Here is a 20,571-nt window from a genome sequence, read left to right as displayed (position 1 = left end):
AGAATTAGTTCACATCTGTACTTCCCAGGTGTATTCTGCAGGGTTACTAGGGCTACCGGAAAATGTTTTATCGCCAACGTTGGCAATTTTCGAAATGAGCTAAAAATTCTATCCTCGCCAGGGGGGGGGGGCATATATCACATCTGTACCAATTAAAATAATTAAATGAATGAATTATAACAGTTCAATCAATTATATCAGGATGTTGGAAAGCTAATTTTTTTTACATGCTTGAAACATTTTTCAACAATCCGACAGTCCATTTGTATATTATCACTGCATATACAGTAGACCCTCGTTTTACGCGGTTTAAGATTTGACACCTTTATTTTATTTTATGCGGCTGCGGCAATGCAAACAAATAACATTTTCCTCTCTTTCAAAACCCAAACTCCTAAAGATTTCAGATTATACGTAATAAACTGCATTTTGGTGTGTTAATAACTAAACTTGGGCCCCTGGAGACATTTTATGAGATTGGTTCCAGAGCTCTTTCCAGAAATAAAAGTTATTAAACTCACACAGTTCAGAACTCACTGGAAGAAGAGCTTTTAGGAGTGACAAAGAAGGCCAAAACTGACGAGGATACCAACTTTGGTAACACACAATCAAAAACGTTCACATTGAAAATTTTGAGCCATTCCTAGACAAGAGAAAAAATATTTCCGATTTGTTAGTGATGGAAGATTCTATCATTGAAATGACGCAAGTGATCATGGATGCGTTAATGCTCTGCAAAGAATTACTGAGAAAAATTCGTAATGACTGCCAAAAGACTATCATAGCCAGCGAACACGAAATTAGTTTATGTTTTCTTTACGCATGTTGTGCTTAAAAATCAATATAAGTACACATTAAACTTATTATACAATTAGTCATCACTAGAATGAAGTATTTTTTTAGTCTACGGAACCTAACCCCTATTTTAACACTACTATTAGGTCTGAATTTATGTGAATTCGATTTACGCGACATTTCCGTGGAACATAACACCCATGTAAAATGAGGGTCTACTGTATTTAGTTTACATATATTTGTTTCTTAAATTTGGTTCTCATAGTTGGACAATTTAGTTCGACATCCCAAAAAGTCTTTATAAATTTCTCCAAAGAGAACCTTTCAGACTGATATAATTTTAAATACTTAAATCTTGACATTTCAATTTTTCTGCCATTATAAAAAATGAAGAAAATTACCTGTCTTTGAGAATCATTAAAGTAGGCAGGAACAGTAACTACTGCATTCTTTACAGGTTGACCAAGATAGCTTTCTAGAAGAAAACAATTAGTATAAAATATGGTAGATTTAAAATAACGCAAGAGTACCGATAAATAAAATGATAGATTAATATTTATGTAAACATTTTCTAATATTGCTAATTAATTTTACATAAAATAAAGAGAATATTTTGCAATTGCATTTCTTGTAATTAATCAGAATCAGATTTTCGCTCAAGGCAGTATCTGGAGAGGGTCCAACCCCCTCCCTCCCTGAAAACAAATAAAATGGTAATTTGACCACAGAAAAATGGCAGGTGAACTTTGTTTGCGCATTCTTGCTGATTCTACCTATTCTAAAATGAAGTGGTTCCTTTTCATTTCTGGTTCAACAGCCATCTCTCAGTGGTCAAGCTTTACACAATGATTAGCTATACTGACACCCTATTATACTTGTTCAAACCTCCTATACTTGTATGGGCATTCAACCAACTGCATTACAAATCAAAATTTTCTTTCATGAGTAAATTTTGCTTCAAGCAGAATCGTAACTACCCATTTTAAAACGAGAGTTGTGGTGAAAATGACAAAAAAAAAAAAAAATCATCTTGTGAATCTGCCACATTTTATTACATTATTGCTGTGAAGATTCCAATTCTGCTAACACAATTTTTGTTGAACAGTAGTAAAATCGACTTACAATGTACTAGCTAATAAAGATTACCTACACAAAATGGAGGTCAGATTTTTTTTTACAAGTTCCATTTAAGAGCATTTCAAGGAATTTGGGAACACATCACATGTTTTGCATGCTCCAGTGATCTATTCATGCAAACGCAAAAAGTACAAAAATAACTTGTTTTGAGGTAGACGTTGAAACATTTAACTAATAATCAAAAAATATTTTGTCTAACTTCATATCTCTACAGTAAGCTTAATGATGTCAATGTCACTTGTTAAGATGAAAAAATAATTCAATTCCAATGGAATTACAAACGAATATTCATAATGTACCTGATAATAATAGATTCCCAATACAAACTGGAAATCCTGAATTATTTTTCACACTTTAATTTAGGAGCATTTCAAGGCATTTGGATATAAACTTTAGCCAATGTTCTGCATGCTCCAGTGACATTCATGTTAACGCCATAAGTATAAAAAAAAGTTGTTTTGAGGTAGTCTTTGAAAAATTTGATTAATAATGAAAAATATTTTGTTTAACTTCATATCACTACAGTAAGCTTAATGATGTCAATGTCAAACAAATATTTATAATGTAGGGTCTGGTGGGGTAAAGTGGTCATAAAATCGTAGGTTTTCAACTTAAGTGGATATTAAATAAAATAAATTCTTTAAACACTTAAACTTCTTTCGTCTTAATTTTACATTGCATTATTAAAGAACACAATACATAGAATTTCAGGGGAAAAAATATTGATTTAAGTAGTTTTATAACAGTTTCATTTCCCTATGTATTTATGACCACTTTACCCCATGGGGTGGGGGAAAGTGGTCATAGCATGGGGTAAAGTGGTCATAGTTAAAAATAGATGAAAAACCATTACAAATTACCGTAATATTTGTATATTTCGGTTATTTTTATAGTTACAAGTATATGCACGAGTATATGCGGGTATACATAAGAATGTATACGTGATTACTTACAGTATACGTGTCTACAAGAGTATATACGCGTATAAACGAACATCATATGCGTGTATGCACTTGTATCTCGAGTATATACATGTATATCTGAGTATATGCGTGTATAGTAGACATATATACATACATATATGGGTATACACAAGTTATTTCGAGGATACATCCAGTGCGTGTTTGTACATGTCTACTCACGCACATACATATGGAAGCAACGAGTATACACGTATGTTTACGTGTAAACACGATTATGTACCAGTATAGACGTATATACGTACATTTACGTGTATATCAGTACATGTATGTATACACGAGTATATCCCCTAATACACATGTATGCTTACAGAATGAATCCAAGCTCTGGGGCAAAGATAAAAGGGGTGTGAGAAGGGAAGATACGAAGCAAAGAATCATAATGAACTTATGGTCACTGACGCGCTACATGCACACTAAGCCAGAAACTGATGGATGCAAAACAGGTCACAAATTTGTTACACAAAGATGATTTTACTTGACCAGCTGGTGGCGTGATGGTTAGACGCTGGCCTTGTACGTCTGTGGAATCGGGTTCTGACCTGGGGATGCCGGTCGGTGAATTTTCGAGATGCAGAAACTCATCAGCGCCCATGTCGTATGATTATGCGGCATGTAAAAGATCTCTATGGTATTCGTTTTGATTAGAATTTCTTAGGCAAAATCAAATTCCTACTGCAATTTCGCATCAAAGAGAGCCCAGGTGCCTCCCCCTGGGGGAAACTGGGCGTCAAAAAACTGTGTCATACATCAGCGCCTTAATGGTGACACATGAAAGACTGATGCATTGTAGGGGAGCGCACTAGGTCTGGTTATGGCCCAGACGCCTCTTCAGATAGGACTCTTATACAGCCCCATTGGGGAAAAAAGATGATTTTAACCAACATTCTAGTTTTTAAGAATTATTTAGAGCAGATGTTAAAGTTACGGCCTGTAGTAGCTCTAATACACGCATCGCAACAAAGACACAGCGACTGTTGAAAGTTTTTCAAAAGTCTCATTATTGCAACAGAGAGTGCTTTGTGATTGCGACGCATGTATTACAGCAGCCGGCCACAAATTTCATCAATCACTTTAACACTTTCTTAAGACCTAAAATGTTGTGTAAAATTGCCTTTGTGTAACAAATTTGTGACCTGTTTTGCATCCTTTAGGTTCTGATTTTGCGTGCATGTAGCGCGTCAGCGTTGTGTTTGTGAATATGTTTCTTATAATTCTTGCTTCTTCTACTCCCCTCTTACATCTTTTAAGAATTTGCCCAAGAGTTTAAATTCACCCTATATACATGTATATCATGTGCTTGTGTGTAAGTGTCTTCTCGAGTTTCGAGTACGTACGCGTATATACGTGTCTACCTGAGTATATAAGTGTTCGTATATGTACGAGTAATAAGCGGGTATATACGTGTATCGATAGTCGAATGTATATCTTTATAGACAAAAAATGCTTGCAGTTACCCATATACTACGCGTTTATTGGTGCATTTATGTTAATACGTATATATACGTGCCTACACGAGTATATGAGTATGCATACGCATATACTCGTATATTTAACCCTATTTACTGTAAAAACAATACATATTAAGTGAAATTAATATTTCATTTATGTCTGCCTCATATTTAAAGTTTAAGTGACGTTAAAAGGACAATATTCGTTAAGCCTAATATTATGACCACTTTACCCCATCTTACTTAAATTGTTCTAAAAAATTAACCAAAATAGATTCAGCTAACTGCTAATGAGTAAGAGTTCTTGAGACATGTAGGAAGCTTCCTGTGCAGTCAATCTGTTCATAATTCTAACAAACAAAATTTTCCAAGAAAGTTAAAAGAGGTGTTTAGATTTTGAAATTTTTCATATTCACACAAAATATTTTATTTTACCAAATAAAATTTTGCCAGTTGTGAAATTTTGTATTCAAAATGTAGTTTTTAACTGCCCTATCGTAGAATAAAATTTTCACATTCATTCGAACATTTATTTCCAAGCTATAGCCATTTATTTGATGTATGACCACTTTACCCCACCAGACCCTACCTAATAATAACAGATTACCAATACAAACTGGAAATCGTTATTTTTCATATTTTATTTAGGAGCATTTCAAGGCATTTGGATACATATCATAGCCAATGTTCTGCATCCAGTGAATGATCTAGCTTTTAACACATTCATTTGTTAAGGACACATACAGTAGGTTATTTTTGTATTTAGGATATAATGGTACAAATACAGTACCAGGGCAATTTTCTTTTATAGTTAGTTAATAACAGTAATCTAGATTTAAACAAGTCGCCTAGATTTCCGTAAGCATAGCAGAAATTTTTTAATTTTACCAACTAATATTAAATTGCTATTCATGTAAAAGGTAGAAGTACAAAACTATTATTTTGAATGATTTGAAGTAGTCGTTGAAACATTTGATTAATAAAGAAAAAATATTTTTCAATTTCATATTTCTATTTTTTGCAGTAGGTTAACAATGTCGGTGTCGTTTTATTTAAATCATCAAATAATTGAACTTGAATGGACCTACAAATCAACACTCATAATGTACCTAATAATAACAGATTACCAATACCAAACTGGAAATCCTAAATTATTTTCCATATTTTATTTAGGAACATTTCAAGGCACTTGGATACATTTGATAGCCAATGTTCTGCATGATCCAGTGACTGATCTAGCATTTAACACATTCATTTGTAAAGGACATATATAATTGGTTATTTTTGTATTTGGGATATAATGGTACAAATACAGTATCAGGGTAATTTTCTTTTGTAGTACGTCAATAACAGTAATCTAGATTTCCGTAAATTAGTCGTCTAGATTTCTGTAAGCATAGCAAAATTTTTAAATTTTACCAACTAATATTAAATTGCCATTCATGTAAAAGGTAGAAGTACAAAACTTATTTTGAATGATTTGAAGTAGCTGTTGAAACATTTGATTAATAAAAAAAAATATTTTTCAATTTTATATTTCTATTTTCTACAGTAGGTTAACAATGTCAATGTTTTTTTTTATTTAAATCATAAAATAATTGAACTGGAATGGAACTACAAATCAATACTCATAATGTACCTAAAAATAGATTACCAATACAAACTGGAAACCCTAAATTATTTTCCATATTTTATTTAGGAACATTTCAAGGCACTTGGATACATTTGATAGGCAATGTTCTGCTTACTCTAGCAACCAAGTTATCTTCTTACAAATATTCTTTCCCAAAATACACATGATATTGCTGATTTATTTTGTACTTGGGAGGCAATGGTACATTACTGGGACTTTCATTTTACGCTAATACAGAGTTGTTGCACATCTTAAAGACTAGAAGGGCTAGATAAGGTTCAAGACTTTAGTTATACAGGGTTGCCACACAATTTTGGAAAAAAAATTCCCTGTATGAAAATAAAACATTACAAACAAGCGAGCACTGATTATTTGGAAAAGAACATTAATATCTTGATAATTCCACCACAGGATAAAAAAATGAAACACAAATTTTTAAATAAATAAGGGAAAATAAATACGAATTCATAATAACTGAAATAATAGCATGGTGGTTGAATATATTCAACTTTTTATTCAAAAAAAAAAAAAAAACTTCTCTTAGCCATGGACCTAAAAGTGTATAGGTGACCCAGAACAATGATTATTGACGACTAATTTCATACACTCTAAATTATCATGAAATTCAAGATTCTATTTTTATGATAAATATTTTAACATTTACTTTAAAAAAAACTTTCAAGCAAAATTACCATTTTTTATTTTACTTTATTTCTGAACTTTATTAATATTCTCATTATAATTATTACTATTTAATTTTTGGTAGTTTATATATTTGGGAATTGATTTGTGTAACTTTAATTTAAGAAGGAAAAAAAATTCCCTGTATTTTCCAGGTTTTTGAGGAAATTTTCGAAATTCCCTGGATTTTCCCTGTTTTTTTGTTGATTTTTGAATTCCCTGTGTTTTCTGTTTCTTCAGGTTTCCCTGTGCACGTGGCAACCCTGATTATAGTAATAGTAGAAGTTTCAAAATTTTAGTTACATTCGGCAAATCTTTGTTTTAAAGTACGGATCTGAACACTGGAACAAAAAGAAAAAAATAATTTGTATTTCAAATCCCTGTATTCCATTCTTTGATATTGAGATAATGATCATATCATAAATTAATCAAATTCCAATGAGCAGAATTAACAATTGATACTTACAATGTACTTGCTAATAATAGATTACCAACATAAAGTAGAAATCATAATTTCATTTATAAGTTTTATTTAGGAGCATTTCAAGGCATTTGGGCACACATAATAGCCAATGTTCTGCATGCTCTGATTGTTTTGACTCTAATCAAATTTTACATCAGTGGAGTTTAGAACTACACTTGCAAATAACAGATTACCAATACAAATAGATAGAATAGAGAACAATAAAGGGAAAATAAAATTGCACTGTTCCATTTCACGCCTTATTTTTTATCTAAATTACTGTAAAATAAGTGAAATTTTTCTTACTGTAAGGCTAAAAACTTTCCCCCGTTTTTATTCTCAATTGAATCTGTATAATTTTTCTAGATAGCAATAGCAAAAGTTTAAAAACATTTCAACTTTGATTAGCATTCCAATTAATTGTGTGGGTAGTGTTATTTTCATCATTCAGAGTGAAATTATTCTTCAGTTTTTGTGCAAATTCTTAAGAATTCAATGCTTACAGTCCACTATTGAATTTTTTTGAACTACGAACAAAGTCATGTTTTCGTGAATTCTGTGCCTTCCTCATCTTATTCTTCAGCTTTGTATGTGGGTTATAATAATACAAACACAGTAGCAGGACATTTTTCAAAAAATCCTTTACCAATAGTAGTTTAGATCTCACCATCAAATTACAAGAAATTTTTCATTAATATTTTATTGCCATTCATGTAAAAGCCAAAAGAACAAAAATAACTTGTTCTGAACATTTCAAGGAAGTGGTTGAAGCATTCGAGTAATAGTGAAAAAATATTATAGTTTAATTCTATATTTCTACAGTAAGCTTAATTATGCCACTGTCATTTGTTTTAATCATAAAATAATGAAATTCAAATAGAATTACAAACAATATTTCTAATGTACCTGATAATAATAGATTACCAATACAAACTGGAAATCCTTAATTATTTTTCATACTTTAATTTAGGAGTAGTTCAAGGCATTTGGATACATATTATAGCCAATGTTCTGCATACTCCAGTAACTGAGATAGCTTTTAAAAATTATTTATTCTCAAAATACAAAAAACATTGCTGATTTACTTCGCATTTGGACAACAATGGTATGAACACATTACCAGGTGCTTTGTTTTATGTGGTTTGTTAATATTTTATTGCCATTCATGTAAAAGCCAAAAGAACAAAAAATAACTTGTTCTGAACATTTCAAGGAAGTGGTTGAAGCATTCGAGTAATAGTGAAAAAATATTATAGTTTAATTCTATATTTCTACAGTAAGCTTAATTATGCCACTGTCATTTGTTTTAATCATAAAATAATGAAATTCAAATAGAATTACAAACAATATTTCTAATGTACCTGATAATAATAGATTACCAATACAAACTGGAAATCCTTAATTATTTTCATACTTTAATTTAGGAGTAGTTCAAGGCATTTGGATACATATTATAGCCAATGTTCTGCATACTCCAGTAACTGAGATAGCTTTTAAAAATTATTTATTCTCAAAATACAAAAAACATTGCTGATTTACTTCGCATTTGGGCAACAATGGTATGAGCACATTACCAGGTGCTTTGTTTTATGCGGTTATAGAAATACTAGTCTACAGTTTTAGAATTAAATACGACGGAAACTTTATCAAATAACGTTCTTTTCCTATGCACATAGTAGCCACAAGAACAAAACTATTATTTGGAATCTTATCTGAGCATTTGATTGAAAAAGAAAAATTAATTTGCATATCAAATTTCTACAACAGGTATTGATGTCAATGTAATTTATTCATACTGCAAATTGAATCAAATTGTAACAAGCAGAATAAACTGATATTTGCAATGTACTTGCTAATAATAAATTAACCACACAAAATGGAAATCAAATATTTTTACAAGCTTTATTTAGGAGCATTTCAAGGCATTTGGATACATATGATACCCAATGTTCTGCATGATCCAGTGTGATATTGCTTTTAAGAAATTATTCATTTGTAAAGGACACATACTATGGTCAATCATTCCTGTGTTTGGGTTGTTAATGGACCAAATACTGTACCAGGCCAAGTAAAAATAATGTTTACAATGCAATACAGCACAAAATTTGAAAACTAATATTCCATTGCCATTCATTCAAATGCCACACCACAGGTAAAATAATTAATGTTATTTTGAATGTTTTGAGGTAGTCTTTGAAAGCAATAAAGAATTTTTTTTTGTTTAATTTCATATTTTACAGTAAGCTTAATGATGTTAAAGTCAGTCAAAGTTAAATAAAAAAATAATCAAACTCAAATGAAATTACAAACCAATACTTATAATGTATCTGAAAATAATAGATTACCAATACAAATTGGAAATCCCAGGTTGTTTTTCATATTTTGTTTAGGAGTATTTCAAGGCATTTGGATACATATTATAGCCAATGTTCTGCTTACTCCAGGCACTGAGATAGCTTCTAACATTCATTTCAAAGATACACATAACACTGCTGATTTACTTAGCACATGGGCGTCAATGGAACAAATACATTGCCAGGTCTTTTGTTTTATGCTACTATAGTGTATATAATAGTTTAAATTTTCAGAATTAAATACATCTAAAACTTTATTAAATATCCTTTTCCTACGCATATAATGGCCGCATGAACAAAACTGTTGCTGCAACAATCTATCGAGCGAAGGTCTACTGTGCTAATCTTGGTTTACAAGACCAAAGGCACTGGGGTGCAGGGCAGATGTTCCGGTTAGGTAGTCATCCGAACACAGAACCCGCAGGGTTTAGTTTTCAAGCACATTATCGAAAATCATTGAGAAGCAAGATCTGTTGCCATTTTTTGTCTGGAATATGAACAAAAAAAAAAAAAAAAAAAAAAAATTGGGTTTTGTTTCGAGACTTCTCCTGTAATCTGGGGCTTTTTTTCCTTTTTGGTTTTTTCCCCCAATCTGTTGGGATATTTCACAATCTTTTTTGATCAAGTCTGATTGTTAAACATGCGTTACTTGTCAATTGTTATCATCGAAGCAGACCGTGCAAAGACGGGTGACGCAGCTAGTATGAAATATTAATCATATGAAAATATTTAACGCAACTTAAACACAATGATAGGTAGCTCATATAATAGAGTTTCATTATGAAACCCAGAGTTTTCCACATTTTTGGAAACAGTGAATAGGGGAGAGTGGGGTCTAATGGGACAAGGGCCAAATTTTCATGAAAATATAATTTTTTAGAAAACATTCTCTTACACCTGAATGGCAACACCAAAGCTGCTATCTTCAACTACAAGTCAGCCATTTGTAATTGTATGAAAGAGTACATGAAGAAAGTTTGTTTTCAACTATAAAAAGTGATTTTTTTTTATTTGAATGACATTTACAAATTATCATGGCCTGAAATTGTTATTGAAACTACTAATTAATATAACATAAATATTCTATTTTATATTAAACCTAGCTTAATTGACTATAGATAAACATATGCTATGTAGATTAGAAAAATACGAAATATCAGCATGTGGAGTCTAATGGGACAATTGGTTTAATGGTTCATATATAACTTATTATTAGTTATATGCATGACTTGTTTAAAAGATTAAATGGATTAGAACCAATAGTAATTTTAACAGAACAATATATTCCAAAGTAATTTATTAAAAGTTCTTAAATATAGTATATAGAGCATTTAGAACTGATTTTCACTGAAGAATTTATCAGTAACTTAATAAAACCACCATATACATCAAAATGATTAAAAATTTACAATGTGTTTATGGCTCTTTTTGCAATTTCAGATGCCACGTAATAAAGAAAGAAAAACTGATCGAGAGAGGGCATCAGAAGAAGCTATAAATGCTGCTATTAAAGCAGTTCTCAATGAAAATATGCCAATTCGAATAGCAGATGAAAAGTTTAATATTTCAAAATCACAACTTTCCAGGCATGTCTGTAAAGCAAAACAAAAGGAGGGAGCATTTGTTTTAACTCCGAGAACAGTGCCAAAGAAAGTGTTTTCCCAAAAGCAAGAAGAGGAACTGGTTGAGTATTTGATAATGGCTGCAAACATGCATCATGGTTTGACTACAGTGGATACTAGAAAATTGGCGTTTGAGTTTGCTGTAGCTATACAAATAAAAGTTCCAGCAAATTGGGACGTTGATAATAAAGCAAGTCGCGATTGGCTCTATGGTTTTATAGATTTTGATTTTTCAATATTTAACATGAAATAATTGTTTATGTACATTGCATTTTAAAATATAATCTGCTGTCTTATACAATGTACCAAAACTCTCTTTTTTGTATTGATTTTGATGTGTCCCATTAGACCCACGCTGTGTCCCAATAGATCCACACCTAGGGGACTAATGGGACAAAACAATAATGTATAAAAGTCATTATATCTCTATTAAAAAACAATTTCGTATCTTCTAAATATTTTTTTATAAAGTCAGTATTTCTCTTTTTATCCATAAAAAAATCTGTACAAAAACTTGTTCATTTCATTTTGTAATAATTAAAATTGAAAATTGTCCCATTAGACTCCACTCTCCCCTAATTTTAACAACTCTAAGAAAACTGAAAATTGTTCTTAGAAAATCAATTCATTTGATATAAGTTCAATTAAAATCCATGAACAACATCAATATTATGCAATGATTATTTTAGTTTAAAGTTTTTATGGTTAATAAATTCCTAAAATTCTCAGAAATATTTTTCTACAGCTTAATTTCAGAGACGAAAAATATTCATCATTGATAATGGATATTGTACAATAAAAATATCTTTATTTCAATACATAACTAATTGTATAATTTTTCACTTATTTACTTTTCTTTTTGCTACACTTAAAAGGGGGGAGGCAGCTTTCAGATATCTGTCTCAACATAAGAAAGTTCAGAGACGAAAAATAATCATCACATAGAAATGAAAGAGACAAAATGTGAAAATACTAAAAGCTAACTATATATAATACCACAACGATATAAAAAAAAGTTTTGTAATGAAAACCAGCATGTTTTATACATTTTATGAAACAAAGTAAACTATCTTAACATATAAGAAAATTGAAAAATGTTCTGGGATTTTAAAATCAAGTTGTTTATTCAAATTCCATTAACATTCAAGGACACAATACATCTTTTACAACAATTGTTTAAGTTAAAAGTTTAAGATAAATTCCTGCAACTCTCAGAAAAGTTTCTCTACACTTTAAATTTCAGAGACGAAAAATATTCATCATTGATTTTGGAAACTGCATGGTGAAAAACCTTCTTATTCTAATTTGTTTTTCAACACATTTTTTTTCCATTCATATCTTTATTCATTATTATTATTATTTTTTAACTTAAAGGTGAAAGAAAGGGATATCTCTTATATTTATCTCAATATGAAATTTCAGAGACGAAAAATAATCATCACAGAAATTTAAAAGTTAACAAAATAAAAAAGCAATAACATTGAGGCAGTGAGAAGCAAAGGGATGCAAGTGTGGACTATTTTAAGTTCGAGTAAAACACTTTTAAAGATCAGATCCTAGGAAAGCTTTCATTGAAATTTTTTTCTAAATCGTGCTGTACAGCAGCACCTACTAAGGCTACTAGTACAATCTCTTGCCCCAAGACAGAGGAGCGGTTCACCTACCATTTGCACTGGTTACCTCCAAATTTTTAATTTTGCCACTTGCATCCTATCAAAACACAATATGTTAATTAAGTTTCATAATGATAACCAGAGTTAAACATTTTTCAAAACAGAATGAATTACTTTGACCGAAGAATTTTAAAAATGCACTGATAAACTGAGATCAGTTTGTTTGAAATTTCAATTTCAGTTTAAAAACAATATAAAGTTTACAAAAAAAAATTTAATAACTCTCAGAAATGTTTCTCTTCAGTTAAATTTCAGAGACTAAAAATAATCATCATTGACAATACTTGATAACGTATAATAAAAGCACCTTGTTATTTTAATGCATTTTTCTTCATTTTTTAAAAATTACAAAAGAGGGAAGGAGGGGAGACAAGACAGGTTCTCAGATATTTGTCTCAACATTAGAAATTTCAGAGACGAAAAATATTCATCATTGAAAATAATCAAAGAAATGCATATTTATCTTTAGTGATTAATAGTTAATAGCCCAATTTAGAAAATATTTAACTAGTAAATAAGTAAAATTTGAATAAAGAAATACCTGCAGTTTCTTTCATTTTTATTAAAATAAAGGCACCAATTTGACTAGGCGAGTACATTTTCCCCTGAGCTTCAAGCCATGCATCTCCATTTGATGCCTTTACAATTTTGAAAGGAGCACTTTTTCTATAATAAAAATGCATGATGAAAAATTGTTTGATAAACATGTTAAAAACTTGATTCTAATTTTTAAAAGAAAAGCTTTTGAAATAAAAATATAATTGTGTTGATTGTAACAAACATTGTTAAATATAGAAAACAATACACTAAACTCTCATTCGATCATGCTTCTTCATATTGTGCTTTTTCTCAGTCTTTAATAGGATTAAAGGTTAAAATTAGCTTATCATTGGGCACCATTGAAATGATTAAAAAAACGGCCCGGATCTACACACCCAAGGTGCGGAGAGGGAGGGAGGGTTCAAAACAATTTTATTATTCTTTTGAAAAATCATATTCAAGTATTAAAAGTTTTAAAATACTGTAGTATTATTTAACACATATTACTTAAGAACATAAGGGGGGGGGGTGCAATGTAAAGTTATGGGAGACTTATTTTCTTGCTGATATAACTTATAAATGAAGCAGGTTTCAAAAAATCAGAAGAAAAAACTCCACAGCTACGTAAAAGCGTGCACACATGCAAGTCAAAAAACCTTAAAACAATAATAACTTAACATTTAAACATAAGTTAAGAAAAGATTAAACAGTTGAAAACATACAACAATTGCCCGTTAAAAATATTTACATATTTTTTATTTTTTAGAGCAATCCAGTCGGCGGTTAGGGACCCTTATGATTTTTTGCAGGTGGACCCACAATTTACAGATCCGGGTCTGAGTAAAAACACTATGCTTATCATGAAATAAGTAAGAGAGGGATGTTACTATTCTGGATTTGATGCACTAAGTAATTGCAATCAGGATTCCAGGTTTTTGAAAAAAAAAAAAAAAACTAGTTCATAAAAAAATATAATTAAAAAATTTCGTACCATAACATATTTTAATTATATGTGTAAATGTAAGGGGAGGTGGGGCATGTTGGTCCGCTACTTTACTTATCATTTTTTATCTCATCAAAAAATTTAATGATCAATTCGATTTTCTACAATAAGTTTTACTAAACACTTCTCAACTCCACAGATTTTTTTTGGAAGTGTTGAATTGATAAACTTTTTTACTTTAATTTTTTAACCCGTAAGAGGGGAGTGAAAAAGTAGGACGTAGCAGGGGACGTGAGGTCTTAGAAACAGCTTTATTTAAAAAATTCTTAAAAGTCGTGTAATTACGATAGTCCTGTAATTTCCCTCAGATTTTCTTTGAACTTTTATTAGCATGGGGGAAAAATATTTTTTAACTTTGAATCGAAGTATACCTTTTCCGAGGAAATTCTGCTAGTCTTAAGATTTTTCGAGAAAGTCATATGCTGCAGTAAATAACTCACTATTTGTAATAAAAATGAATCTATTATTTATTAATGATTTCATTTTAGTTGTTTAATATAAACAGAACATTTTAGTACCAGAAAATTGATTATATCAAGTTACGGTAAAATTTTGACAGCCCTTTAACTACTAGTATTTCGAGAAATAATTTAGTCTTCATTGTCCCTAGAACACCATTGCGTAATGTTTGTGAACATTTCAAACAATGCCCAACCTCATCTAGAATACGCGGATAAGATTAAATGAACCTATATCCACAGTTTCTCGCGTTAAGAGCCATGTTTACTACTGATGAAAATTGTAACACTGAAGGGCAGGTGCGGTCTCACAGATCGCTTCTAAGAATGCAATGAAATTTAAACCAGATGCACTTGCCTAAAGATACTGATCAGCAAGGAGGGTGTTCAAGGACACAAAACAAAAAGCTATTGGGGAAAAACCATTCAATCAGATTGAACCTGAAATAGGGGTGATCGGATGAACTTTTGAGCGGTCTGTGAGACCGCACCTCCCCTGTTAAGGGGTTAACAGAACCCCATAAAGTGGACCAACGTGTCCCAAGGGTGGGGTACGTTAGTCTGCCTGGTGGGGCAAGTTGGACTGCATAACTCAAACAACATTTGTTATAATTTTGAGTGATAAATACTATTAAACTTTGTAACTACCTTATTCTCTGTTGTGTGTAGAGTGAATAATATTAAGGTTAAAGATCAATATAATACATTAAATTGATTTTTTGATAAATCATCTTTATTTAAAAATAGGGTCATTCCATGTCAGTTCAACCACACCCCAACACCCACCATCTCAGATTCCAATTAAACTTTGTATACTTCTACTTTTCATAGTCCTAAGTAACCTCCTAAAGTATTTCTTCTCTATTAAAAATAGTTTTTATTTTTTGGCCCTTCAAAGTTTTGCGATTTTGCGTTAGTTGTCACTTACAGTTCTCTGAGAATGAACAGCAGCTGTTTGCAAAAAAAATTATTTCTCAATAACTAAAGATAAAAAAAATTGGAAATTTTTTATATTAAATATTAAGATTTCAAGTATTTCAGAAAAAAATATGTCAAAAAACTAAATTTATATTCAGCAATTAAAAAAAATTAACAAACTGAAATTTTTTTAATTTTTTCAATAAAAAAATGATAGTTAAAATTTTGGCATGAGGGTCTAAATTAAAATAATTTATATATTTTTTTTAATGATCATTAACATGTGTGCTAACATATAAAATGAAAATCTTTAGGGGACTTTGAGGGATTCTGCCCCCCTGCCCCTTATTTTGATTAATGAAAAAAAGTTGATCACAATATTACAAGCTAAGTTAATAATTGCATTAAAGAAAATTTCAATATTGAAATACATTGGTGTGTGAACTTAAATGTAAACATTTAAATACTCAAGATTTTTTGAATTGTAAATAATTAATTAAATTAATTAATAATAAACAGTAAAAATAAGATATCGCAAAATTCGAAATTTTCCTACAACAATTTATGCATGCTAAAAATTATTGTTAAACTTAGGGCAACATAGAAATTAAAACTTTTTATTAAATTCTAATTTATAATTAGGCAGTTTATACAAAGTATTAAAAATCTTATAAATACCAGCTCAGAGCTTTTAACTTGATTCGTTAATCGAATGCAATATCAAACTGAAACTTGGATTTGGTTTAACATAGCAATTTATTGGGTATGAGTTTAAAATGGTTACCATTGCCCAAAATGTTTATAATTAAGGCTTTGCAACAATCTCATTCAAGGACGCCCATATAGGGGGGCAAGGGGGGGGCTCGAGCCCCCCTTTTCAAATTAGAACTTCCTTGCTTTTAGTACTTTTTTCTTTGCACAAATGTAAAAATATTTCTTCTCCACCCCTTTTAATGAATAAGTTATTAAAAATGTCTAATTTTAATGACTCTAATCTGTCCTAAAATTGTTTTCTACAGGGAAAATATCCAGCTAAACCACGGGAAAATATTTGAGCCCCCCCTTGCGACTTTGCATATGGGCGCCCATGATCTCATTTGACCCTAAAAGTGTGTTTTGTTATCTTGAGTGTTTCTATGATCATAAATGGATCCTAATAACCTGGCATTTGTACAAATGACAGGTATTTTTACTTTACACTTCATTAGTAATTTTTTTAGATGTTTTGTTTTCTTTTTAATATATTTGCCTGTCACCTCCCTAACTTTGGTTGCTTTACTAGCCCCCAAAAAGGAACAGCTGGTATTAGATGACGGCTGATCAGCAAGCTGTATGGTTTACGTTTATAGTTAGTTGTTTATATTATGACTGTGAGATTGGTAACTACTTTTTATTTAAAATACACTTTCTTTTTCTTGATCCCTCTTTCAACTGCTGCATTAGTTTTATCAAGGGCAGTATGTTCTTTTAAGCCATTTTTTATTTTCTACAAATGATTTATAAACCTTATATATATTCCAGTTTAAATACAGTGAAACTTCAGTAACTGGACACACTGATAATCCAGGTAACTCAACATTTATTTTTCTTAGGGTCTGCCCAATGCTAACTTCAATGGTTGAAAAGCTTTCTAGCTTGACACACATTTTGCTAGAACTCCTATAAGTCAATTATTCTGTTACTCTAGTTATTCTAGTTCAATTCATTCTTTCATATTGACCTTTTCTCAAAATTTTAGAAAAGTTCTTTCTGAGAATTCTATCTTTTATCCAGGGGAGTCAGCAACCACTCTGTGCTGTTAGTGCAATTTTGATAGGGTAGGATAAAATGTACTCCATGGGAGGGGTGTAGAGAAAGAAGGCACCATTACTTGTTTTCTAAACAAGTGTGAGCAGGACTTGTTTTTTTTAGCAGACCTCACTAACAAGAATCTTTTACCTCTTTTCAACAATTATGTATTTATTCCTCACAAGATATTCAAATCTATTATTGTTTTTAAAAAGAAAGAAAACAAAAATAATAGAAAATTCATTTGCTGGAATTAATTTTTATAATGTGAATGTTAAGCATTAATAAGCATAAGTGATACAAAATTTTGGAACCCCAGTAAGTTGAGGAAAAGTTGTGAGTTATGTCATTAAACTGGGGGGGGAGGGGAATCTGGACAAAAAAAATTCCATGCAAATAATAATTTGTTTTCCAATTGTCATTAAAAAATATAAAAATCCATTGAATACGAGAGATGCATAAATACTAATTTATTTCTTCATTTGCTTTGAGGGGAGGGGGAAAGGTAATTTACTTTATTTAGTCATATTATTATTACTAGACAATCAGGCCATTAATTTTTAAGGGGTGTTAAATGTAATTTCAAGAAATTAAAAGGATGAATTTGTCATTGTATAGCAGTAAAACTATAATGGAAAAGCAGTTCCACGATAGCAATTTTTCTCAAACGTGGGGGGGGGGGGGTGGATCCTGAAAGTACTAGAAACTGCATGATTATGAATTGGTGTTAAGACTTTACTTTTGTTTTAACTTGTCTGGGCTAAAATGCAGTAATCCATATGCAGATATTGTTGTTTGCAACTTTTGAATTTCATGATATCTTATTTTCAGAGTGTCTATATTTAATATAATTGTAATAATTTTTAACTATTTCAAATAAAAAAATAGCTTGAATATTAAATTTATATGTTTGAGTTCAATATTTAACACACTTCATATTTAAATTTTTTAAATAATTGCTGGGAACTCTTGTTTCAAAGACATGGAAAAACTTTTCTCTATGATGCTTTTGTTGTTTCTAGGGCGGAGGGGGCAGAATCCCTAAAAGACCCATAACTTTTTTCATAGGAAAAGTTAAAGCACATACTTATGATCATTTTTTCTTTAAATCATGATTTTTAAAACTGACCCTGATGTTAAAAATTTAGAATTTCAACAATGGTTTTTTTGACCAAAAAAAACCAAATGTTTAACTTTCTGATTTTTAAAAAATTCTTGGTATAAACTAAGATTATTATAATATTTTTTATAAAAATATTTAAAGTCTTAACATTTTTTATGAAAATTTTCAAGAAGGTAATATCATTAGTTGCTGAGAAACATTTTTTCCCCCATTAACAACAGCTCAGTTAGTGTCTTTGAAAATGACAAAAAAATGCAAAATCGAAAAATTTCAAAAGTCTATAAAATTAAAATACCTTGAGATTGAAACAAAAGAAACTAGGGGGTTGCTTTTAACCACAAAATAAGGAAGTATACCAAGTTTCATCAAAATCTAGATGGTAGGTGTTGAAATCCCATTTTTGTGGTTGATTTGACAAATTTTAAACTATTTCAAATAAAATAGAAGCTTAAGTATATTTTTTTTTATATTTGAATTCCATATTCAACACATTATATTTGAATTTTTGTCATAATTGTTGACAATTCTGTTTTTAAGAATATGGAAGAGATTGTATGATGTTTTATGCTTTTTTTCCAGAATCGGGGGGGGGGGGCAGAATCCCTTAAAGTCCCCTAATGTTTTTCATTTGATAAGTTAGAGTACATATTCGTGATCATTTTTTAAAAAAATCATGATTTTTAAAACTGACCCTTTTGTTGAAATTCAGTTTTTTGCCAACATCTTTTTTTGAAAAAAAATTCAAAATTTTCAATTTTCTAATTTTTAAAAAAAAATTTGTGCAAACTAAGATTATTGAAATATTTTTTATCAACATGTTCAAAGTCTTCCTATTTTGTGTAAAAATTTTCAAAAAGATTATAACATTAGTTACCAAGAAATAATTTTTTTCGTAAACAACAACATCTCAGTTTGAGTGTCTGGAAAATGACAAAAAATGTAAAATCGCCAAATTTCAAAAGGCTGTAAAATCAAAACGCATTGATACTGAAAGAAAAAACATTAGGGGGTTGCTTGTAACCATAAAGGGATGAAGTATACCAAGTTTGATCAAATTCCGAGACGGTGGGTGTTAAAATCCCATTTTTGTGGTTGATTTGACGTGGAACGACCCAATAGCAAGAAGCATTCACCATTAGTACACAATTATTTTTTAAAAAACAAAAGAAAAAATCATAGAATATTGTTATAATTGAGATTTAAGAACAAAAAAAAAACATTTTAAAATTATATGGGGTAGGTTGGTAGGGTACAATGTCCCCAACATACCCCACCTTCTTGGTCTGAAAAAGCAGGGGTCTGTCCAGGATTTTTCACAGGGTCGGTTTTTTGTGAAAAATCAAATAATTTTGTGAAAAATGAATTAATTTTGTGAAAAACCAAATAACTTAGCAAAAAAGAAAAAAAAAAAAAGAATTGTTCGAGAAAATCATTCTGGAGTGTTTTTCCGATATTTGGCCCGGGAGGGGAGGGGGCATCGCCCTCTCAAGTATCAATATTTATCTACCCTTCTACATTATGTTAAATTATACTAGAAATATTTCTGTACAGCATTTAAAATAATTGTAACAAAAAAATAAATAAATAACATAAAATTCAGAATAGGGGGTTCAGCATTTAACTTTTTGACCCAAGACACTCTTAAAAAGCACAGAATTTCGTTTAAAACTTATAAATTCCGTGATTTTAACAAAAAAAGGATATTTCAATTTTTACCTCTTAACAAAGCGTAACAATCATCAAAAAATCGGATTCCCATAGCGGATGCAAAGAGATCACAATTCTCAAAGTGAAGGCATCAAAAGTATAAAAACGACTTGTAAAAAAAATATTTTTGATAAAATTATTTTAAAATTGCATTTTAGAGACCTATGATAAACATTTCATTAATATCTGTGGACACAGTTGACGCAAAAAAAATAAATAAAATAAACCATCTATTCAGCATTTTA

General features: G+C 30.4%; 1 protein-coding gene across 1 annotated transcript in view; it reads right to left on the bottom strand.

Annotated features, from left to right (window-relative positions):
* Positions 1–20,571, bottom strand: part of LOC129225747 (heat shock protein hsp-6-like) — a 42,310-nt gene that overhangs the window by 17,841 nt on the left and 3,898 nt on the right. Inside the window, exons 4-5 of the mRNA XM_054860246.1 lie at positions 13,331–13,455; positions 1,197–1,270 (exon numbers count right to left, since the gene is read on the bottom strand). Of these exons, the coding sequence (XP_054716221.1) occupies positions 1,197–1,270; positions 13,331–13,455 (199 nt within the window). The remainder of the gene's footprint in view (positions 1–1,196; positions 1,271–13,330; positions 13,456–20,571) is intronic.

The sequence above is a fragment of the Uloborus diversus genome, chromosome 7 (assembly GCF_026930045.1).
Source record: "Uloborus diversus isolate 005 chromosome 7, Udiv.v.3.1, whole genome shotgun sequence".
In the NCBI taxonomy this organism is placed as follows: domain Eukaryota; kingdom Metazoa; phylum Arthropoda; class Arachnida; order Araneae; family Uloboridae; genus Uloborus; species Uloborus diversus.
The sequence above is the reverse complement of the archived record's forward strand: the minus strand, read 5'-3'. Positions and strand labels throughout refer to the sequence as shown.